The 24,833-nt window shown below is 41.3% G+C and overlaps 1 protein-coding gene and 1 long non-coding RNA gene across 2 annotated transcripts; one reads left to right on the top strand and one right to left on the bottom strand.

The window, feature by feature from the left end:
• Positions 1 to 1,992: 1,992 nt before the first annotated feature.
• On the bottom strand, positions 1,993 to 23,123 carry erbb2 (erb-b2 receptor tyrosine kinase 2). The gene is made up of 27 exons (XM_077549777.1): positions 22,831 to 23,123; positions 16,101 to 16,252; positions 15,789 to 15,972; positions 14,199 to 14,339; positions 14,056 to 14,121; positions 13,856 to 13,971; positions 12,370 to 12,511; positions 12,172 to 12,300; positions 11,959 to 12,100; positions 11,819 to 11,892; positions 11,641 to 11,731; positions 10,227 to 10,429; positions 10,017 to 10,146; positions 9,861 to 9,951; positions 9,631 to 9,785; positions 9,514 to 9,561; positions 8,471 to 8,609; positions 8,285 to 8,407; positions 8,116 to 8,214; positions 7,865 to 8,050; positions 7,621 to 7,776; positions 7,478 to 7,553; positions 6,598 to 6,744; positions 6,420 to 6,517; positions 6,161 to 6,352; positions 5,676 to 6,051; positions 1,993 to 4,473 (listed from the first exon to the last, which is right to left on the bottom strand). Exons 1-27 carry the CDS (start codon positions 22,901 to 22,903, stop codon positions 4,130 to 4,132), a joined length of 3,873 nt encoding a protein of 1,290 aa, XP_077405903.1. The 5' UTR covers positions 22,904 to 23,123; the 3' UTR covers positions 1,993 to 4,129.
• On the top strand, positions 8,604 to 11,497 carry LOC144037896 (uncharacterized). Its single transcript, XR_013289110.1, has 2 exons — positions 8,604 to 8,881; positions 9,258 to 11,497. It is a non-coding gene; the product is annotated as an uncharacterized LOC144037896 (long non-coding RNA).
• Positions 23,124 to 24,833: the final 1,710 nt, after the last annotated feature.

Raw genomic sequence — 24,833 nt, 5'->3', positions numbered from 1 at the left:
GGTGATGGCGGTCATCTCCTACATTCCTCCCGTGGTTCTCTTCCTATTCGGCCCCCTGATACTGAATGAACGCGCCTTTATCTGCACCATCGCAATTCCCATCTCTTTGACTTCCACGTTGGGCTCTGTGGTCATGCCCATGCTCTATTTATTAAATCTTGGGAAGTTCAATTGTTTCAGGCGAAGAGGCTCTAAGTAAATGTAATCAAAGATGTTACATATAAGCAAAAAGAGTGAGAGAGAAATAGAGTAAGCTAGCTAGCTAGCTAGCGAGCAAGCAAGAGATTTATATTGACAGATGGATAAAAAAAAAAGAGAGTTAGTGGCAAAGATAGAAAGTGAACGCTTGATAGAGAAATAGCGATAAACAGAGAGAAAACAATATAGATAGACTGATAGAGACAAAGTGATCGACCGAGGTCAACGGAGCTAGATGTCGATTTAGATGGCTATAGATAGCGTAGTGACGATAGCAGTACACAGATAAGAGTATTCATATCTATCTATCTATCAATCAATATATGTGTGGGTGTGTGTATATAGCGAGATAGAAATCAATAGCGCTAGCTAGCTGAGAGATATATTGATGTAGAATCTCAATATCTTGAATATCACTGACTGTTTGACCTCTAAGCAAAGATAATAAACTGCGCAAGTTACTTTGTTTTGAAACATTTTTCCTATTAAATATTTTCTTTAACACACTTTAGGAGGGTACTGAGCCCCAAACATGACACGGAGTGTGAAAATGTAAACGTGGCCATAAGTACGTCATATTACGCATAACATGCACACGAAATACTAATTTGTGACTATGAAGTAAGTTGGGTGATCAAATGGAGCGCACCTTCTACCGAAACGATAAGGTAGATGCCATTAGTCGGGTTTCCATCCAATTGTTTTGATTTTTTTAAGCGAATTTACTGAAAATGCGCAAAACGGACATGCAATTTATGCCCGTTTCCATCTGCTGTTCTTTTGTGAATATTGAAAGGGGACTCCGCCGCTGTAGGTGGCGGTATACACCATAGAGATGTGATCTACCAGTAATTTAAAAGAAGAAAAATACGACCAGGAAGCGACTCTGCCGTGCGATGACGAATGAGTTTGCTTTTGTAATTTTTGGTCAACCGTAGCGTTTCTTTGCTGTTTTCCATCTAAAATAGCATTAATATTCGCTTATTTAATTAATTCCCAAAATATTTCTGTTTTGTCCTCCCCCCCAAACATACCTTACTCTATCGTCCGACATTGCTTTGGGACTACAAACGTACGTGTGACGTAATATCCGGTCAAACTTCCGACGTGTATCCGGTGTTGCCAGCGGTTATTCGCAAAACCTGTTTCGGTAGGCAAAGTTCGCATTTTCTTTTTTCCCCCGATTCTTTTTAGCGAATTTTAAGCACTTGATCGAATTTCTAGCGTTTCCAGTCAGTTCTATTTTCGCATTTCTTGAATGTTCGAATAAAAATGGTTGTCTGGAAACCCAACTATTATTGTGTATTGCAGTTTCTAGTGAAAGTGTGATTCATTTGCTTGCCCAGACGTCCACATGGGAATGATTTTTAAACACACAAATGAGTATCTTGTGCACGTTTTGTCTTTATCTGAGACGACAAATGAGCATTTTTAGTGCACATTATATCTATATAAGTTCGTCCCTTTTTATAGATGTGACATTCCGTGTTTGTGCTTATCTAACAAGGATCACATTACAAATGTAAATCAGTCACCTATGCAGGTGTGTTTTTACATAGCCTCAGTGGTACACTAGCACAATCTAACCACACATTAGGTACACTTGCACAATCTAATTAGATCTGCATTGTGAAAAATAAAAATCTGTTATATTTTAAGCTTGAGTAATTAGAAAAAAAATCTGTAGTTCCACATATAAACACTAGAGGTCAGCAACAGTTGCTTGTGTTGACTGTACAGGGTTTGTTTACTTCTGCGCAAAAGTCCGACACACAGAAATGATGAAAATATACATTTCTACTTTTTTTTTTTAATTCGTTTACAGACAAAAGATGCAAACAAATCCATGTACAACTGACCATTTTCTTCATAAAATATTGTTTGTGCTTACAGATTTTCTCCACAGTAGACTGATCACAAAATATTCACAATATTACATACAATATTTACATTATGGGCAGATTCTTCTACACAAATTGAAAGACATTATTTCAAAACAATTTTTTTCTACATTTCTGTTTTGATGTCAAATTTTCTTATTTTGGGCTACACTTTTTTTTTTTTTTTTAAATACACAAAGAAAAGACAAAAAATAAAATAAAATAGCTTTTATGTGCCGTCATCACATACAAATGTTGGTACAGTATAACAATATAAATTCTTTCACAACCAAAAAAACAAAAAGTTTAAAAACACCTTAATTGTCACCGTGTGATGCTGCCGGTGGAATTACAATTTTAGCACGTCTGGACGCGGGGCCTCGTCAAGATGGCCGCCGAGGTCAGACAAAGTCTCCATTGAGTGCCTTTGACCTCCCTCTGGCCAGCGAGGGCAGAAAGGCCGTCGATGATTAACTGGGGTGCCATTGTGTGTGTTTTGTCGTGGCGCTGGCAGGAATTTGAGCGACGCGTGCGGCTTCAGTGTCAACAAGCACAAAAGAACGTCACCCTAAATCGGTATTCTTATATAGTTAGAAGCATTTGAAGACCCTGTAGACATTTTTGCAGTCTGGCAAAAATTCGGAAGAGTTCACAAATAAGCTGCAGACGCTCGCCGCCGTCACGCCCGAACAAAAGTCGATACCATTCCGACATGTCAAGGATGCTGAAACCTACTCAACGTAACAGGCTAAGCCTAATTTCAAAATAAAGTTGAGCGAACAGTAATACATTGACAGCGAAGCAAATGGCCTTAGTACCCTTTTACTTTGAAGTTCGCCCACATGGCGGCGTCATGGCTAGCTTGACTTCCCTTTTTGACATTTCTTTAGCGTAGCTGGTTGACATTTGTCGTCGCGACCAACATCAACACAACGCAATCCCGAACTCACGTCCAATGGCTAATTTAGGACGCTAAGAAACCGCTAATTAGTGACGCCATCATTGTACTATACGGCAGAAGTGTCCAGTCGTAAGTGGCTAGCGGCTAGCTGTTAGCATGAGCAATGAGTGTGTGGCTGCCGGCTGATAAGTTAACTTAAGTACTTTTTCAATATTCTGGACCATGTTTAAAGGAAGGGAATGTGCCTTAAATTGCACGTTGAGGTCTTTTTCATTATTAGAAAAAAACCCCCCATAGATAAATAGAACTTTGTCTTAATTTATTTTATAAAACAAGATTGCCCATTAAAAAAAGAAAAACATTCAATTCAAAATGTGTTTAGATTATTGGAACACAAATTTAAGCCATTAATACCTTATAATAAATAAAAATGTTCAGATTTTATTTTTTTTAATGGGAAAAGGCGTTTTACAAAATAAATGAAGACACAAAACACATAGCTATATTAGACATTTTGAATTATTAATAAGTGAAGACAAAGTACTATTCATCTTTTTTTTTTTTTGTTGCTGATCCAAAAACGACTCTATCCTAAATCGTGCCGTTTGTGATCCGTTGCGCCACCACGTACAGAGCCCTCTTTCTTTCGGGGAGCGCGCGCGCGTGCAGGCCAGATGGGCGCCAACAGGGACCCCTCTGACCATCACAAAATGTCCCGGCAGGTTTTTGAAGATGGCGGGCAGAATACTAATCGTGTGCGGTGAGTACAAAGTCGACCATTTTGATCATGATAGAATAATTTCCGATTTTAAAATCGTACACATCAGAAACAGTTGGAGGTCCGAATGGTACCGTTTCCGGCTGCCAGGAAAAACCTTAAAAAAAAAACATTCAATGGTCCGAATGAAAGCGTCCTCAGTTGTTTTTAAGGACCGTGAATTATTCACAGCTGAGTAAACTTCCGGAAAGGTTCGATTGTTGAGAGGAATATAAATAAACGTCACCAGGAACAGCGGATGAGTCACGACGCGTCATCATGATCTAAATCGGTTGCACCGGCTTACGCAATCCCCGAAACACGGCCCCGGCTGCATAAATATCGTCATTCCCGTCCGTCACGAGCTGCCGCCGTCCGAACCGTCCTCGCGGTTCATGCGTGTCCACTCCAGGTGTCCGCCAGCCCCAGATATTCCGGATTTTCCGCCGTGGGGGTGACAAATCCGTTGACTTGTCTGGCTACGTCCCGTTCCGGTTGGGCGGGGCCGTCCGTGGCCGCCGTCGCCCCGGCAACAGCTTTGGCTTTGGCCACGAGGTCCAGGTAGTAGGGGTTGTCGAAGGCGGGTGAGGTGGAGGGGGCCAAGTGACGGGGGTTTTCCACGCTGTGGCCGGACGTCAAGCCGCCGTTGGGGAGGCGGCGCTCCACTTTGGAGAGTTTGCGAGGGAGGGTGTTGGGTCGCTCCGGCCTGGGCTCGGGGACTTCCTGGTTGACGTACTCTGAGCAAAACATTTGCCGGATGTTACTGCCAGTAGATGCCGTGCCGCCGCAATTACACAGCAAGATCGGGCTGGTAGATCGGAAAAAACTACCACTAGGCGGCATTAGATTTTATGTTAGGGATTAGAGGGCAGGAACTACGGAAGCGTACTGCTTTCACTTTGGGGAAAACGGGGAAAAAAATATTTAAAAAAAGAAAAGATTCCAAAAAACAGCACCAGCTTCTGTTTTTCGGAGTAATTTTTTTGGGGTGTCCACCAACAGCGAGTCCACAACAAGTTACTTGGAGTTCAGAGGTTAAAACAAAAAATAATAAATTATTCCAAGAAGTTTTTCTGAATATATATATATTAAAAAAAACGTTTATTTTTTCTCCGTTTTTCCGAGTGATATTTCCTTCCTTTTTTTTTTGAATAATTTGTTCCCGTGTGTCTTTTGGATTTTTTTTTTTATGACAGAGAAACATATTTAGTAAACCTGAAAAAAATATAAAGAAAAAGAGGGGGATTTTATTTTTAATGAATGTTTTAAAATTATTTTTATATTATTATTAGTAGTTTTTTTATTTATTATATATTTTTTCCTGTTTTTCAGATTTTATTTTTCTGTTTTTCTTAGTAATATTTCCTCCTGTTTTTCTGAATAATTTGTTCCCGTGTTTTTCATATTTATTTATTTCTTGACAAATGAAAAATATTCAGGAAGGAAGATATGCTATACAGTTAAAAGGAGTGTAAAAGATTGGGTCAGATTTTTCTTGAGGTCATTTTTTTTCTGCCACTAGACGGCATTAGATTTCATGTTGGAGATTAGGGGACAGGAACTATGGAAGTGGGGAAAAAACAGTTTTTCTGACATTTTTTTTTTTGGGGGGGGGGGCTTTGTTTTTGTGTGATTTTTTTCAGATTTTTTAATTAAAAATAATTCTGTCATAAAAAATACATATTCAAGAAAAATAGTTTTCTTTTTTTAAATAATATTATTATTAATAGTTTATTTATTTTTCCTGTTTTTCCGATTTTATTTTTCTGTATTTTTTTTTTAAATGACAGAACAGAAAAAAAAATTCAGAAAAAAAAAAAATTACACAAAAAACAAAAGCTCCCCTCAAAAAAACGGGAGGTTGCCATTTATAGAAAAAAAAAAAAAGCAAAACCCAGGCAAGGGACAAAACTCAATTGAAACAGAAAGTGTGGCTCACCTGGCAAGACGTGGTTGTGATTATAGACGTGACTTCTCCTGGGCAGCGAGTGATGAAGTTGAGTCGGATGGAGGAACCCGTTGGGCCCGTCCGTCTCCAGCTCGCCCTGGCTCCCGTAGGTGGGATCTTTGCAGTAGCGCCCGGGGCTGGCCGGAGGCAGCGACGGGTCATCCGGGGCGCCGTCCAGGAAGACCGAGTCGGACTGGCCGCCGGTGGAGGGCCTGCGCGCCAGCGTGGGGTAGATGGGGGTCCACGTGCCGTTGGAGGCGCTGGCTCCTGCCGGCAGGGTGGGGTACTGGCTGCTGAGGGAGGAGTACATGCTGCGGGGGGCTGCCACGGACGGGGGGGACTCCGCGTCCAAGCCCTGATCTCTGCTCTGGACATCATCAGACACAAAAGACAGTCAGCAAAGTGAGGGACTTCATGTTGAGTCTGCCACTAGGTAGCATTAGCTTTTCATGTTGGACATCGGCGAGGACACCGACCCTGTAGGACTGATGACGCGACGGCCCGTTTGACGGCGCCCCGTCTCCTTGCGTCCTGGGATAGAGGTTGGGTTGAGGTACGAGGTACTTCTCGGCGTCCAGCAACTCCCTCATGTTGTTCCCGTCCTCCTCCAGGAGCATCCGGAAGAACTGGCTGTCCACCGGGCTGGACATGCTCACCTGCTCGTCGTTCTGCAGGCAAAACAAGACACAGGATGGAAGTTGGAAATCGGCGAGATCTTTCCCATCTCGTCCAAACCTGAATGACGACGTAGCGAGGCGGGTCCCTGGCCATGGCGGAGAAATCGTTGACCAGATCTTTGAATCTGGGTCGGCTGTCGGGGTCGATCATCCAACCTTCCGGCGGGGAAAAGACAAATGGAGATGAGGCGTCGCAACGGGACACGTGCAAAGACTTTGGGAAGTTAGGTACGAACATTTGACCATGATCATGTAGACGTCGATGGTGCAAATGAGAGGTTGAGGGAGGCGCTCGCCCCCTTCCAGAACGTCCGGGATATCCCTGGCCGGGATCATGTCGTAGGGTTTGGCGCCGAACGTCATCAGTTCCCACACGGTCACTCCTGACAGGGGAAAACAATCGTTCGGTCCGAGTAAGCGGGAAAATTCACATTGAGGAGCAGGATTTGGGATTCTACGGCTATGCGACGTGTGCCGACGCTCGGGCTGGGAAAAAACTAAAATTATCGAATCGATTTTCCGATTCGTAAAATCATAAATCGATCGAGAGGTGCAAAAATTAATCGAATAATTTATGCTTGATTGTGATTAGAGCGGTCAATTTTATTTCATTTATTTTTTTGGAGCTGTCAAAATGAATTGATTAATCGACAAGTAATCGACGATGAAAACTAATTATTGATTAATGTGATTGATTAGTTGTCAAATAATCGTTGCGCCTCACCTAATCATAATTTTTTTTTTATTGATGTAGACCGATTATCAAAATAAATAGTGATTAATGTGATTATTGATTAGTTGTTGGCTATTTATCGCACCGCTAATCATTATTTTCTTAATATAGCACAAATAATCCATTGTCAAAAATAATGATCGATTAACGTGATTTTTTCGATTAGTTGTCAATTATTCATCATATATTTTTCAATTAGTCGATTGGATAATCGATAGATTAATTGTTTCTAAAAATATAATAAAAAAATATAAAAAACTAAATTCAAAATGAAAGTGAATCTGATCAGTCAATTAATCGATTGAATAATCGGTAGAGTAATCGATTCAAAAAAAAAAAAAAAATCTTTAAAAATGTCAGTATTTCTCCCCGTGTAGACTCACCATAACTCCAAACGTCACTTTGATGCGTGAACTTCCTGTGCAGGATCGACTCAAGCGCCATCCATTTAATCGGAACCTAACATGACAGAAACATCAGTAAATCATTTCCAAGAAAAACGTCAATCAGCGAGATGCGACCTTACCTTCCCTCCATCGGCGTGATATTCCGTCTCGTCGATGTCCAGCAGGCGCGCCAGGCCGAAGTCGGTGATTTTCACGTGGTTGGGATTCTTGACCAGAACGTTGCGGGCTGCCAAATCCCTGTGGACGAGGCGCACCTCCTCCAGGTAGTTCATCCCCTAACATCCATCCCACAGCGGTCCAAATTCACACATTGAAAACCACGCGGCATGAAAAGGGTCCAGATTTGCGAGCGGCTTCGTCCACCTTGGCGATCTGGACACACCAGTTGAGGAGGAACTGCGAGCCGATGCGGTCCTTGTTCTCCCGCACGTAGTCGAGGAGGCACCCGTACGGCATGAGCTGAGTGACCAGCTGCACCGTAGAGGTCAGGCAGATCCCCAGCAGGCGGCACACGTAGGGACTGGCCACGCCCGCCATCACGTACGCTTCCTGGAGGAGCACACGCAGTCGTTTCCGCAGATCTTTATCAGAAACGAATCCCTCAAAAGACTCACATCCAGGATCTCTTTATTGGCTTTAGGGGAGGTGTTCTCGCGTAAAACCTTGATGGCCACCGGTATCTTCACGTTCTCCCCGTCGGGAGTCCACACTCCCTGCAAACCCAAAATCGCGATTCGTGACGGTTTATGACGACGTCGTCGCAGGCGTAAAAAGCTCGCAAACCTTGTAAACGGTCCCAAAAGCTCCGGCGCCGAGCACTCGGAGCTTTTTCAACTCCGTTTCCTTCAGGATGCGCATCTGAGCCTGGTTGGGCGAGGCCCCGCTGGGGGTCAAAGGTTCCACCAGCTGCCGAGGAAAAAATCATTCGTGACACATTTCCGGTTGGTGTTTGGCCGGCGTGGTGCGCACCTCGTGTTCCTGCAGGATCCTCCTCAGCGTCTCCTTCTTTTTCAGCTTCTTCTGTCGCTTCAGGTAGAAGACGAGCAGGGCCAGGAGGATGAAGAAGAGCACCACGCCGCCCACGGCGGCTGCGATCGTCGTGCCCGGGCTGCGTCAAGAAGGGGGGAAAATATATCGGAGTAGAAGGTGCAACGATTAATCGACAATCACAATCGATAATTATTTTTTGATCATTGATTAATTGGTCTACATTAAGAAAAATTATTGGCAACTAATCGGTAATCACAATATCGAATTATTGTTGATAATCAATTTATCGGTTACAGGTGCGATGAATAATTGACAACTAATTCATAATCACAATCACTAATCTTTTTGATAATCAGTCTACATCAAGAAAAAAAATGACGACGAGGTGAGGTGCAACGATTAATCGGCAACTAATCACATTAATCAATGATTAGTTTTGATAAGCGATTAATCTGTCTATAGAGAAAATAATTATGATTGGGTGAAACATTTAGTCGACACCAAATCAATAATCACATTAATTATTTTGATAATTGGTCTACATCAGGAAAAAAAAATTATGATGAGGTGAGGAGCAACAATTAATTGAAAACTAGTCAATCAAAATCCATAATTAGTTTTGATAATCGACTAATTGGTCTACACCAAGAAAAAAATTATGATTGGGTGCTACATTTAGTTGACAACTAATCAATCATCACATTAATCCCTAATTATTTATTTGACTATCGGTCTACATCAAGAAAAAAAAGGACGATGAGGTGAGGTGCAACGATTAAATCGACAACTAATCAACCACATTAAGCAACAATTAGTTTTGATAATCGATTAATCGGTCTACATTGAGAATTTTTTTGCTGAATTACTCGATAATTATTTTTGATAATCGATTAATCGATCATGAAAAAAAAAATACGATCATTTAATACAATACGACAAAGAGTGGCAGCCATTTTATAAAGACAGCAAGAAATAGACGACAGAATAGTAGGAAACGGCCGTCCGCTTGGAAGTGATCTTACCCCGTCTTGGGGTGGATCGGGCAGCCTCGCTCATCCATCTGAGTGCAGCTGACGGAGAGAGGAAACAAGCGTGAACGTTTGCGGCACGCGCGCGTTTGCGTGCGTGCGTCCACTCACGACAGCGTGCAGTTGGTGTTGCAGGGCAGGCAATGCCCCGTGGCGTTGCTGTACTTCCACACCGTCTGATGGTCCTCCTTCACGCCGCTGGGGCAATGCTCCACGCACGACTCGCCATCCTGGAAGTTCTGGCACTCGCTGCACTGGTCCGGACCCTGCGCAAACAATCTTTTATTATCGTTCATGTTACGATATCCCTCGACGATATGGAATCGGTTTGCGCGTCTCACCCGGCCGCGACACGTGACGGAGCCGTTGAGAGGTCGACACTCGGCGTGACAGGCCACGCACGAGAACCCGTCGATGAATTCGCGCGCAGGCCTGAAAGACGGTCAGCATCGTTAAATCCGAATGTGATGCTGAAATATAAATAATTTTTCTCGCACCCTTGATGGAGGTCACACTGCTCGACGCACTGGGTGCCACGCTGGAAAGTCTTGCAGGACACGCACTGGCCGGGCCCCGGGCCCCAACAGCCGCCCTCGCACAGCGGGTGGCAAACACGCCCTTGCGCCTCTGAAAAGAAATCAACACAAATTGCCGTGGCAGATGGTAGCGACGTCACGGCACATTTCCGACCCAAAATGTCTCCACACCGCAGACTTGGGGGTCCTGGTTGCGGTTGACGATGTAGTGGGGCCCCTGGGTGGGATGGAGGAGGCTGTCCCAGGGCAGCCAGTTGGTGTAGCACAGCTGGGAGTTGTTGTGCAACAGAATCAAGCCGCCGCTGATGCTGCGCAGCGAACGCAGCCCGAGTGACTGGATGCGCAGGTTCTGAACGGCCAGGGAAAAAACACCCCTGGCAAAAAAAAGAAAAGCGGGGACTCAACAAAACAATATGGCGGATTTGGCCGAGCGGGACAAGAAAAAGCCTGGCCATTTTGTTGACGCTCGCTGTGACCTAGTTTGAGCGCGTCGTGCTTGTCCTTGTCCTCACTGACTGTTACTTATTGTTCCTGTTGCCGGTTAACGCAGCTGGCCTGGCTAATGATTAGCCGCTAAAAGCAGGAACTCAAACACAGACTGAGGGAGCAAAAAACAACAACAACAAAAAACGGTTTGCCATTCATTGACTGACATTTCCATTATTTGTGCTTCATTATTTTGGAATGATTAACCGATCCCTAATCAATGATCAATAATCAATTTAAAAAAAAAAAAATCTCCAGATCCTCAACAGTCAATATTGACCAATTTCTGTTGCCCTCCTTGTTAATTTGAAATTAACAAAGTTTTTTTTTTTAAATAAATGGATGGAAATGAAAGCATTTTGATTTGATCCGATTCATCGATTAATCGTCAAAATCATTACCAGATTAATCAATGATTCAAATAATTAGTAGTTGGTTGGATCCTTTCTGCCTTGTTCATTTTTAATAAAGGGATGGAAATTAAAACATTTTGATTTGATCCGATTCCTCGATTAATAGACAAAATGATAGAGCGATTAACCGATTATTAAAATAATTAGTAGTCAGTGCACCCCTTCTGCACTTGTTAATTTGAAATAACGTCCTGTTTTTTATTTATTTAAATAAACGGATAGAAATGAAGGCATTTTTATTTGATCCGATATTAATCGAATGGATTTTCCTTTTCATAGCCCAATATCAATTCATAAAGCATTGAATGTGTCTTTTTCCCTTCACAATTTCATGAGAAAATTGAATTTTAAAGGCCTATGTGTGTTTTTTTTTGTATCCCGCCGTTTTTTTGTTTATTTTATTTACTATTAACAGGAACTGAAAATTATTTTCTCGTATTTGTAAAAGATCTGACTCATTGCACTATTTTATTTAATTTTCAATTATGATTTTTTTTTTTTTTTATATTTAAAAAAAATAAAAGTAGTATTTATTTCACCTAATTTGCCATTTTATTTTTGTGTGTGTGTGTTTTTTTTTATCATGTCCTTGACATCTCAGAATTGATGTTCCGTCAATATAACCAATTCTGGAGTGAAATCGTTTTTATGTACCAAATCGGCGTTGGTTCCCAAGCAAGCCTTACTTGTAGAGCCTCCTGCCTCGGATCACCTTCAGGTTCTCAAAGACCGACAGGTCGCCCCAGCCTTCTGGCCAGGCATCGATGTACAAATAACCTGGAGAGTTCATCCGCATGATGAGCACATCTGCTCTATTAAATCACAAAAAAAATTAAAAATAAAAAAAGTCCAGCGGTTGTCTACCTGTAATCTCCTCCAGGTTCTTGAAGGCCCTCAGCTGCTGCAGGGTCAGGCCCGACGTGTTGGTCGCGGGGTCCCTAAACCACATCCGTCAAACCAGGAGCGCCTTGGGATTTGGCGGCCATCTTTGGAGCGTGACTTACCAAAGGAAGCTCTGAGGGAGGAAGGCCAGACTTCCGAAAATCTTCTTACAAGCGTTGAACTGTTCCACGTTGGCGGCGGTTACCATGGCGACGGCCTGGTTGTCGGCCACGCCCAGGTTGTCCATGCCCAGGCCGTAACACACTGTCCATCCCAAGCGTGGCAAAAACATTTATTTTCACGCGCACCGAGCAGACGTTGACCAAAAGACGCACCTTTGGGACAGTCCCCCTCGCACTTCTCGCATTTCTGCGTCTCGTCCCCGTCCAGGTTGGGGACGATGACTTCCTGGTTGGCTTTGGGGCAAACCAAGGTGCAGGCCACATCCATGGCCAGGTAATTGTCTGAAAGACAAACGGGACGATTGCTTGGACGATTGTTCTTTGGTCTCGCCGGGCAACGTGACGTCTCACATGGGCACATCTTGACGCAGGTGGCGCCGAAGTTGAACTTTTTGTCCGGGTTGGGTTTGGTCTGGAAGGTGACCGGGTCGTAGATGGTGGGCGGGGGGCAATTGTCCTTGCACACGCCGCTGTCGTTGAAGTGGCGGCACGCCTGCGGGGATGGGGAGCTGCTGTCACGAGCCAATATTTTTTTACAATCTATTATTCAACCCGTGAATGGAATAATCGGATACATTTCTGTTGCGCATTAAAGCGTGTTCAAATATTAACAAGCTCTATGTTTTAGAGTTACAACTAATTATTTCAGTAATCGATTAATCTTATGATTTATTTTCGATTAATACGATATTTTACAATAAAGTGTATTAAAATATTTTTAAAATCTGTGAAATAAGAGTATATGAACATTTTGAATGATGGCTCCGAACAATTACTCAATTACTAAAATAGTTGTCTATTATTTTTGTCGATTAATCGATTAATTTGACAGCTCTGTATTTTAGGGCTGCAACGAACGATTATTTCAGTAATTTATTAATCTGTTGTAGGGCTGGGCAATAAATCGAATTAATTCGATTAATCGTCATTTTGAAAATCGAATCGTTAAAAAATTTGCTACATTGTGAAATAGAATTTTGTCTTCTGGATTATTAGAAGCTGTTGGTTTTACGTTCCGTAACATCCAGACGTGAGTTGTAATTTTGCTAAGTATAAATGCTAAGTTTATGTTAAAACCGATTTAGAATCGGTATACATGACTGTTGAATTATTTTTTAATAATGACACCTTTAAATAAAGGCTTGTTCTGTTTATTAGATTAAAATCGATTGAAATCGTCATCGTCCTGAATGACTGAAAAAAATTAAAATATAATCGAGATTTTATTTTTTAGCCACAACGGCCAGCGTTAATATCCTAATCTGTTGATTAGTTTCAATTAATTAGATAAAAATATATATATATATATATTTCCATCCTTTTTTCAAAAACAGGATATTAATTGATGGCCGGTACAGAAACAAAATAATTAGGATTCAGTCACTCGTTTTGCATTTGGACAAGTTTAGGGTAAACAATGGCACCAAACGATTACTCGATTATTAAAATCATTGCCAATTATTTTGATAATTGATTACATGTTGATTAATCGATTCATTTTGACAACTCTATATTTTAGGGCGGCAACAAATGATTACTTCAGTAACTGGATTAAAGTTAATCGGATTAAAATACAGCTTTTAAATTTCCATCCGTTATTTCAAATCGATGGTGCGCAAACATAATTTAATCATGCTTCAGTTACTGTATGAGGAAAATAGGTGAAACGGTTGATCAATCAATTTGATGATCAATTAGTTGTCTGACGAAACTAACAGACTAAACAACCTGAACAAAACTAAAAAAAATGAACCACCCTGCTCTGAAACCGAATTCAAACCAACTGAATTCCAACAACTAAACTAACTCAAGTGAAAAATCCAAAGGTGCAATTTACCAGACAGTCGGAGTCTTTGGGTCCGGTGCATCCGGCGGCGCACTGCATGTGACAGCAGTCGTTGGGCAGAGGGCCTTTGCACCGTTGGCAGCCTGACGCGCAACTGATACGCGTCACTGCGAACACGTAGAAAGAAAAAAAAACATTTTGGTGACATGTTGGTGAGGAAAACCACTGAATGTGAGTGAAGGTAAACCCACAGGTTTGGCAATCCTGTGCCGTTTCTCCCCAACAGCTGTTCTTGCAACTCGGTGAGCAACTCGGACCTGGATCGGGTACCAAATATTACAAATCAAGCAAGCCGGTTACATGAAGGTGCTGAATATTTCACTGGACTGCTCACAGTTGGATGCCCTGCTCTGCAGTCGGTGCGGCCCGGCGAGGATGTTCTGCTCATCCAAAGTGTCCCTCCAAACGATGTTCTGGGGGTCCGGGAAGCACAGCTGGGGGTTTCCCCAAATATAAACCCCGCCCAAAAGGATCTCTACAGGGAGATTAATGATCATAGGAGCAGTTCAAATGACTCGGGCGATTATTGCCCTTCAAACGTCTGCCAAAACAATCGGCCAATCGGGCCAAATGGCAGAATATTTCCCCCTTAAAAAGTTATCGAAGAAAAACGAAGTACACTAAATGCATTATTTTGCTAGCGTAGCATTAGCAACTAGCAAGTGGGTATCTTGTGTTATTCTGGTTATTCTAATCTGTTGTCCCCCAAGCGTCCTTTAAGATGTTTAATGACACCCCATTTGGAGTTAACTCTCATACTAAACACACAACAATAAGAATAACATCCATTGTATATTTAAATGGAAAACGTTTCATTTTTAAAACATCGCTAGCCTAGCGCTAATGCTAAAAGTGAAGGGAGGATTCCCCCAAATGCTAACCGGAAGTAAGCATCGACTTCGGGAGCTTGCGTTATTCTGGTTATTCTGTTGTCCCCCAAGCGTCCTTTAAACTGTTTAATGACACCCCATTTGGAGTTAATTCCCCAACTAAACACACGACAATAATAATAAAATCCCCTGTATATTTAAATGCAAAACGTTTAATTTTTAAAACATCGCTAGCCTAGCGCTAATGCTAAAAGTGAAGGGAGGATCCCCCAAGCGCTAACCGGAAGTTAACATCGACTTCGGGAGATTATGTTATTCTGGTTATTCTGTTGTCCCCGAAGCATCCTTTAAAATGTTAAATGATATCCCAGTTGGAGTTAACTATAAAATTAAACACACGACAGTAATAATAACGTCCACTGTATATTTAAATGCAAAACGTTTCACTTTAAAAACATCGCTAGCCTAGCACTAATGCTAAAGGTGAATGGAGGATCCCACAAATGCTAACAGGAAGTTAGCATCGACTTCGGGAGTGTTTTTCCTTCTAATAACGAATATCCACACACAAATCTTGTGGGAAAACATACCCACGGGTGAGATAACACTACGCAAAGGCACAAATGATTCCCAATGTGTAAAAAACGAGTTATTTTAATAGAATGCAATCGTAACTTTCTTCTGTACTCACTCCAAGTGTGTACACCATGGATGCACGTCACCACACTGCCCCAAGAGGCCAAAACACGCAGGAACAGTCACGATATGTTCTTATTGTTTTTTCAGTTGCAATTATTTTAGTAGATTCAAATTTTTCACTTTCTTATTGTTTTATTTTGTCATTGTCCATTCAAATTATATTTAAAATACTTTATTTTCTCTAAATTCAAAAGATGCAAACATCCAAGGATTTTGTTATTGTTGTCATGTAGTGCGTAAATGATGCCCATTGAAAAGGAATGGGGGAATAATTGTATGCATTATTTAATTGATCTGTAATAAGTATCATTTCCACCCAAAATCGGTCGGGCCCTACAAATGACTTCAACATTCCCATTTGTCAAATGGCCGCGATCCAGCTTCAGTTTTCCGACCTGTTAAGCTCCGAAGACGAAGTGTCCTGAGTCCGCCCTGGGCGCCCCCGGTGTTGTCCTGCACCACCAGGGCATAGCTGGAATTGTACAGCTGGCTGCCTCGGATAATCCGCAGGTTGTCCAAAGGGACGAGGCTCACCGAAACGTGAGCCACCAGCACGTAGCCTTGCACCTCCACAATCCCCTATAAAACAAGGGACGTCAAAAAGTGGAGTTCCTCAAGGCTCTGTTCTAAGCCCACTTTGGTCAAAATATCAAACGCATTAATAATCTTTGATGATGATGTGAGACTTATTGACTGGAAGAAAAGACCTGTAGGAAGGAGAGGTCCGGGTCCCCGCGAAGGTGCGTGATCTCCAGGTTGCCGTGGACCACCTGGCAGCCGCCGTAAAGCAGCCTCAGGGTCTCGTAGTGATTTTCCAAGCTCGAGGGCAGGGCCAGCTTCATGTCCGTGCCGAGGCACACTGCAACACATCGGAAAAAAAAAAGAAAAAAGTCGTCAAGCGCTTTCAATGAGCATTAAAACCGATTAGTCGATTAATCGTCTGTTAAGGATTGTGTGGATTGTGAGGAACTGATTGTTGACAGACACTACCCTGCGCTCTAGTTTTTCCTAAAATCAGAGGTCCAACGATAAATTGATTAATCAACAATTAATCAATTATTACATTTATCGATCATTCATTTTGATAATCGTTTACATGTCTATTTTAATTTAAAATTGTCCAAATGTTCATAATTTCAGCTCCTCAACAGTAAATATTCTTCAATTTCTGTAGTTTGTCGAGTTGAAATGATGTCCTGTTTTTTTTTTAAAGGACGGAAATAAAGCTTCTTTTTTTTTTTTAAAAAACTAATTCATGAATTAATTGAAAAACTAATTAACAGACAGAGTAATCAATTATCAAATTCATTGCTAATTATTTTTGATAATCGTTTAGATATCTTTTTTTAATTTAAAATTGTCAAAATGCTCAGAATTTCAGTTCAACAGGAAATATTCTCCGATTTCTGTAATTCAATGTCTGTTTGTGCATTGCTGACAAAAGGGATAGAATTTTTTATTATTTTTTTTTACCCGATTCATCGATTAATCGGGGGGGAAATTCAACTGATAATCTTGACTATTAAAACAATTGTTAGTTTTAGTCCTACCTAAGATTGATTATTTATCCTAAATATTTGGGGGGCAGGAGGAGTCCAATTTGACAGCCACTTTAGAGCGCCCCGTTGTCAGGTGTGAGTGCAGACACGCCACGGTTAGAAAGGGTTAAGTGCCAGAACAGGAAAGAAGCCTGACTTGACAGCCAGCGTGTGGACCGGGGCCTCCGTGCTAGTGTGGGAGGCTTTCGAGTGCCTCGTCGTCACCTGTGAGTGCACGCACGTCCCAGTGAGAATGACACTTTTTTTTTTTTAACTTGACATGGATTTAATAATGATTTCATTAGAACGTACTGCATATAAAAATAGAGAGAGAAGAGATTCCCCACAGTGGGTCAGAAGTTTGGGGGTCAGCCAACATTACGATCCACACATGCACACATGGCTCCCATGCTTTAGCGATCGGTCATACAGCGGATAGCCCCGCCTCCTCTTCTTCTTGAGGTTATAAATGACTTCCTCTGGCACGCTGCCAACAACCCCTCGATAGTCCACGCGCTTTTCCAGGAGGACCCCCACCCCCCTTACTCCTTCCCTCCCACTTGCACAATCGCCGGCAACTCTCTTTACAGCAAATGGCGCACCGCAAGTTTGCCAAAAATACACGCCGGGCCGTCGCGGCTCGTGTCGGATGTCAATTCTGAGGCCTCGCTGCTTGAGCGCTGGCATCATCGCGAATCGTTTGGCGTGTCAAATCGACGGATCAAGTCACAATTACACACAGAGAATGATCCCCTTTTTATGAAATCGCGACCACAAACAGCAGCTCGGACGAACAATGGTGCTTTTTAGTTAGTGCTACGATTAGGGTTGAAACTTAAAACGATTATGAAACGATTAATTGAGTAACTTTCATCTCAATTCAATTCAATTACACACTCTCGGCCTCAAAGCTTCGCTCCATTTTCTTTAGCTCATCAGTTAGCAGCCAGCCGCTAACCTTGCGCTCACAACAGCCGACGCTACATTCTCATTCACTGGCTCCCACGTCACTCACCAGGCCAAGCTCCGCCCTTTTAAAACCATACACATTCAAAGTCGCAGATGCAGATTGAAGAATCATCTTGTTTTTGTTCTCCTTCAAATCAAATTAAAAAAAAAGAAATAAAAATCAAATTGAACACTGGAAGGAAAAAATTGCCTTTCATATGAACTCATGTTTCATTTGGCTTTATTTTAGCGTAAGCTTTTAAGCGCAAAACATTTATTGTGGGAATGCATTCCCCCATATGTTATTGTGATTTTTATTCTCATCACCACAATTTTAGGACACCCGATGGTTCGATACCACCTGACTATCATATCAGGAAATGCTTCATCATTTCACTGAAATGATTAAATGCATGTTCAACATCAGATGACACTTTTCCAAAATAAATACGCTATTTAGCCATGATTTTGAACAAGTCAAGTTAGCTCAGTGGTTAGAGCAATTGCCTTCCACCAGGGTTACCTGGTACCCGGGTTCAAACACCCCTTGGACCACATTTGAGTACTTTTATCTTTCAATTGACTTCATAAGCACATGCAATACAAAAAATTGGGAAAAAAAAAAGTTTCATTTTGCAAAATAAGCCCCGTTCAATCACGCCACCTCATCATTTGCTAACTAGTACAACGGAGGTCGAGGCCGCACCTTTGGTGTGGCAGCCCGCCAAGTCCACGCAACAGTAACGAGCTTGCATGTTGTCTACTAGCGCGTTTAACGACGTCTTGTTTACTAGCGTGTGCACAGACAAAATCGGAAAAGGTCAACAAAGCGCACGCGGATGCTCGTCTTAGTGGATCCGATCCTTTTGAGCGCTGCTGCCGGAAACGCATTTCTCCAATGATGGGGGTGGGCGGGGGCTTGCGTTGCTCAACGGACAAGCTGAACAGGATCTGAACGAGTCTGACGCTACGCTACATACGTGTCCGTCCTCACTCACGCGCGCCGCCGTCGCGTTGAGATCAGCACGGCAAACAAACACAGGAGCACATTTTACTGCCGCCGCAGCTGCGCTTAGGCTTCAAAATGGACCAATTGTATCAAAAGGCTCGGACAAAGTGACGATTGTTGAAGAAATGAATCTGGAAGTAGACGAACGCAAGGAGTGAATAAATAAATTCAGCAATTAAATAGACTACACACACTACACAGACATTTTTTTCTTCTTCTTCCAAATCAAACCCAGGCTTCTGTGGAAGAGGATTAGGACCAGTGAACAGAAAAGAAAAAAGTTGGCAGGATTCTGACTTTAATCTCAGAATTCTGACTTTTAAACGAGAATTCTGACATTAATCTCAGAATTCTGATTTTAATCTCAGAATTGTGACTTTAAAGTGATAAAGTGAGAATTCTGACTTTAATGTAAAAATTCTGACTTTAAAGTGATAGTCAGAATTCTCACTTTAATTTCAGAATTCTCAATTTAAAGTCAGAATTCTGACTTTAATCTCAGAATTCAGATTTTTAAGTGAGAATTCTGACTTTAATCTCAGAATTCAGATTTTTAAGTGAGAATTCTGACTTTAATCTTAGAATTCTGACTTAAATCTTAAAATTCGGACTTTTAAATGAGAATTCTGACTTTAGTCTCAGAATTCTGATTTTTAAGTGAGAATTCTGACATTAATCTCAGAATTTTGACTTTAATCTCAGAATTCTGACTTTGTCACTTTAAAGTGAGTATTCTGAGATTAATGTCAGAATTCTCACTTTTATATTCAGAATTCTGTGATTAAAGTCAGAATTCTCACTTTATATTCAGAATTCTGAGATTGAAATCAGAATTCTGAGATTAAAATCAGAATTCTGAGATTAATGTCAGAATTCTCGTTTAAAAGTCAGAATTCTGAGATTAAAGTCAGAATCCTGCCAACTTTTTTCTTTTCTGTTCACTGGTCCTAATCCTATGAATTCGATTTGAGCTGTTTGGAAGTTCCCACCATGGGTGCTGATGTCAAGCCCCCCCCCCCCCCCCCGCCCCCCCAGCTGCAGAGTGAGTTAGATCCCAAACACGAACGTGTAGACTGGTGAGTCACAACTGGCCGCCTGATCCTGAACCTGTGTTCAGTATCAGCTCAGCTAATCCACTTGCTTGTCTTACTGACACCGAAGCCGCAGCAGACGCCGTTCGGGTCCACTTGCGCAATCCGAGGAGATCCAATACGACAGCTGGAAAGTGCACTGCATAAACGTTGTTTTTTTTTTTGGGGTGGGGGCTGTAAAGAATTCATGACATTTACCTTAATTTACATACGGAATGATAACGTAAGTGTGTTGTCAGCACTCACGCGCAACCGATGCTTAATATTGATTGACAGCACGGCACAAAAGTGCACCGACCTGTTCCCGCCAACAATGAGGACTTGTTTACCTGCGACCAGCGGCGGTGTCACGGTACGCCGTGTACCGTCGTGATGGCCCTGCCAAGTTGCACGATTATTTTTACTCGCAATCTTCTCAAGGGCGCGTACCGCGTGAAAATCGTGCTCGTGTGCCATATTGACCCCTTTTAAAACAGTGCTTTCAGCCGTATTGATCTTTATGTATTGACCCCAAAACAAAAATTCACGCGGCCATTGGCTTAGCTGACCCTGCAACGGGACACTTTATTAGGTATAGGCAAATGACAGCCAATGCATTGGAAAGCCTGTCCTTGTAATGACAATCAATCAAGATGAACGGCAACAAACAATATTTCTCAAGTTTTTCATACTATTGTTAATTAACATAAAAGTGGATAAATATGGTTACCAAAAACAAATATATAATTTAGTTCATTGATACAGTAATGTTATAGCAATTCAAAAAGTTACAGTTATCAGCTCTGGTTAAAAGGAGTGTGAAACACTGATTTGTGCTGAGATCATTTTTTGCCACTACGTGGCATTAGTGTTTCATGTTGAACATTGGTGACAGGAACTTTTCTTTTTTTACTAGACCTACAATTGTCAAAAAAAAAAAACATATGTTGATGTGGTAGAACATTTTTTTTGGCATATTATTGAAATGAATTATTAGTTCACGTAGATGGCGCTAAATAATACACACTACCCTTTTAAGGTAGTACATGTGACAACATTGTTAGCCGTATGCTCTGTTGAATGACAAAGAACTCAGCTGAGACGGTTATGTTGCTTGATTATGGAAGAAAAAAAAAAATCATGATTATTTTGGTGATAATTGAAACCGCAACCAATCACAAATCAAGAACATGTTTACACGTAGACAAAATGATTTGAAAAACTATATTTTTTTGCAATTTCTTATGGACTACACAACATTGATAAAATTTGTTATTTTAAAATTTAAAAAAAAAAAGGTGCAAGCAAGCTAGGTTTGAGAACGGCCAAATGGTGGTAGTTGTTTTTTTTTTACAATGATGACAATTTTGTAATCGTAGAGTCTAATAATCCAACTCGTAATTGATCCTAATTCTTCTTCGTCTCATACCTACTGTAGGTCGTCCTTTTACATAGTGCCCCCTAGTGTTCAGACCAGGGGTGTTAGAAAAAATTGATTCTGCAATATATCGCGATATTACAGCGCGCAATTCTCGAATCGATTCGATATGCGGCTGAATCGATTTTCAAACATACATTTTTTATGGGAATATTCAACAAAACGTCTTACTTAAGGTTAGGATTCACACATTAAGCATGGAAGAATGTTATATTAATGGAACATTAAGCCTTGATATTTGATTTCAGTGCTGTTCAAACATGAACTGCAACCTGTTTGTTAAATGCAGTGCCTCAGTTATAAGCCTGATTTTTCAGCTAAATAAATACATTTTCATACAAATCTTACAGTGTACATGTACAAGTTTACTGATGTGTATTTTCTAAATCTGAGTAAAAAAAAAAAAATTGCAATAATCAATTTATAGATTCGCATCGGGATTAATCGGTATCGAATCGTAACCTATGAATCGTGATACGAATCGAATCGCCAGGTGAGTTGAGTGTTAAAATGTCAGTAATGACAAGTTCTTACTATAAAAGTGTTACATTTGAGTGATACTTGAAGAAATGTGTTGTCTCTTTCTGAACGATACACAATTAAAATATGACAATTTCGGCGAGCCGAGTACGCAGACGCAAGTCAGTACAATGTTCTCGGTCCAAGTTCCCAATAGTAACTTTTCCAGATTTGAAAATTGCAACCCTTATCAACATTTACAACATCATAAAGTGGCAGCAGGTTTGCAACCAGAGACCGGAAGAGTCGTTGTAAGACAAAAAACTAGTGAATTTCCCCCCGTTCTGAAACCTGATAGTGAGTTGTGCAAAAACTTAACCAGTCTGACGTGTGCATTGAAAAAGCGTGCAAGGTTTGTTTCTCCTCACACTGGCATGCACTCACTGACTCAATCTCTCACTTGGGGCAGGCAGCCTGCAGTGAGCCAGCCGGACAGACAAGTGGCTCTCTAATCAGACAATGTCCTCCTGTTGTGGAAGCACTGGTGAATAATTGACATGGCAATGATCCTCGGGTGCACAATGCACTTCTTGTTGTTGTTATTGTTGTTTACATGTGCGGCTAACTGGCTAACTTAGCCGCTTGACTGACTGACTGACTGCACACGACACAAGTTGCAAAGCAGGTTCTCATATTTGTTACCTGACTTCTTTTTTTTTTTAAAACTACTCCTCGCGCTGTTAGTGTGAAAAGTAGAAGCACTTTTTTTTGTGTGTGCGTGTGTGTGAGGGGGGGGGGATTAGAAGTTGAGTTTTGTAGGGGAGCAACAGGTGTGATTCTCAGCTCGTTAACTCGCCTCAAGTCATCTCAAAAGATGTTAAATGTCACTTTTAGACTTCTTCGACTCTTTAAAAAGCTTTCGAATTGAGTGAGGTTCTATTCTGGTGGGTGAAACGGCGGTTGAAAGTCACCCACCTTCCCTGGCCAGCGAGCCCGAGCCTCGGAGCAGCACGGCCCCGAGCAAGAGCAAACTTCTCACCGCCTCCATCTGGCAGATTCCCGCCCCTCCGGGACGAACTAGTCCATACTCGCGACGTCCGGACGTTCGTTCGCTATTCCTGTTTTCTCGTCCACGTTGAGGCAGTTCGTCGGTCGGGGGTGGGGGGGTTTGCTTCGTGATTTGTCGCCCCTCAGAAAATCTCAGACTTGCTCTTCTGTGGAATTTTCGTGCCTGTTGGTAGTAGAGCGTGTCTGCGCGCGCGCCACACGCAGGCGCGCTCCCGTGAAGGCCTAAGAGGGGAGTGGCCCGAGAAGCCAACGTCTTATTTTACAGGGTTCCCTCGCTACTTCGCGGTTCGGTTGTTGCGGGTATGGCGGATTTTCATTCTGCGACCAAGGTTATTTTAGTTCATGAAAACTAACATAACTAAAACAAAAATTCCAAAAATGTTAACGAAATAAAATCAAAAATGATTAATTTTTTTTAAACAAAAACTAACTGAAACTACATTTTATGTTTAAAAAAAGTCTTTGGTGATTAATGTAATACATGAGTATTTGGGGTTGATTTTTAATGTGGTTTTTAAGTATATTTATTCGGATATTAACCGGAATAAGGACGTTTGTACATTCAGATGCCGTCACTCCTAGCCGACAATTTTGCATACTTGACTTTAACTCAGCCGAAATGCGACGCTAGGTAAGAAATGCGTTTTTCATTTTACCATGGTGTTTATTAAATATTGCACACAAGTGATACACTTAAAAAAACAAAAAACTAATACTGAAACTAAAACTAAACCAACACTAAGCATATTATATATAAAAAATAAAAATAAAAACTAACAGAGCCATAGTGGAAACTAATTAATACTAACTAACTAAAAATAATAATAATAATAATAATAATAATAATAATAAAAAATAACTAAAATGAAAACTTCCAAAACTATAATAAGTTTTTAGTTTTGAGATTTTAAAAAAATCTGCATCTTATTTTGGTCATTCCATCCAGCCAGTTTTAAATAATTAGAAATATATAATTGTAATAAAATAATAATAATAATTAAAAATAATAATAATTTTCAAAATACTAAAACATGCAGTTTCTGCATAAATGTACTTGTCCCGAGAACAAATCTAGAAAATTTAGGGGCGAACGTTTGCGTCACTAGCGACTGTTGATTTCATGTCAGGGGTCATTCGAGTTCACAACATTCGCTCTATGTTAATGTTTTTTCCTTGTCGTGCATTTACCAGTGGTGGGAGGAAACAAACACAGCATACATAAACAGATAAATAGAATTTTCAGCTATCTGTTAAATATTATTTCCTTTTTATATGACATAATTTAACCTCCAATGAAAACTTAGAAACCCCGCAATGTGCTTAGCCTCCTTTCCCCCCCTAAACAACATCATTGTGCTTGTGCCAAATACATTTTCTGCTTCCTGCTGATGTTTAAAAGCCGCAGACAAATTATTCACCAATCCAACTTTACTTTCACTTTTTTCTCATACCCTTCACCCCACTATTGCAAATCAAGAGCAGGAGGAGGAAGAATAAAGTTCATTCATCCTGATGTGTGCCCCCGCCCACGGGAGCCCGGGGGTCAGAGTCCAAAGCTAGTGCACAGATTTATCAGCGAACAGTTAAAATGAGGTCACTTCCTGACAGCGAGAATGCACGTCTGCATTTTGTTAAGAGTCGGCTTGATGACACCTCGTTTACCATTCAGAGCTCTGGTTTAAACTTAGATCTTTGGGAAGGATAATGCAGGACATCAAGTCATATCTAATAAATGAAAAGAGAATAATTCTGTTATTAAAGTCTATTCGTTGCTATTAAGTAGATCAAACATTAACGCTGTACTTTAACTCATTCACTGCCATTGACGGCTATAGACGTCAAAAATTCATTTGAACTATTTCTTAGTTTCTCATTTTTTCCCCACTTTTGTTAAGAAGAGTATGAAAACC

This window comes from Vanacampus margaritifer, chromosome 18 (assembly GCF_051991255.1).
Source record: "Vanacampus margaritifer isolate UIUO_Vmar chromosome 18, RoL_Vmar_1.0, whole genome shotgun sequence".
Taxonomy (NCBI): domain Eukaryota; kingdom Metazoa; phylum Chordata; class Actinopteri; order Syngnathiformes; family Syngnathidae; genus Vanacampus; species Vanacampus margaritifer.
This window is presented reverse-complemented; position numbering and strand designations above follow the sequence as displayed.

What these genes read in the sequence shown, in the direction of transcription:
- erbb2 (XM_077549777.1), bottom strand. Translation starts at nt 22,903, where the DNA reads ATGGAGGCGGTGAGAAGTTTGCTCTTGCTCGGGGCCGTGCTGCTCCGA. An exon ending in CGGACCTCTCCTTCCTACAG is followed by an intron (nt 15,973 to 16,100) that starts GTCTTTTCTTCC and finishes CTTGTTTTATAG; the next exon opens with GGGATTGTGGAGGTGCAAGG. An exon ending in CTACATGATCATGGTCAAAT is followed by an intron (nt 6,518 to 6,597) that starts GTTCGTACCTAA and finishes CCCCGCCGGAAG; the next exon opens with GTTGGATGATCGACCCCGAC.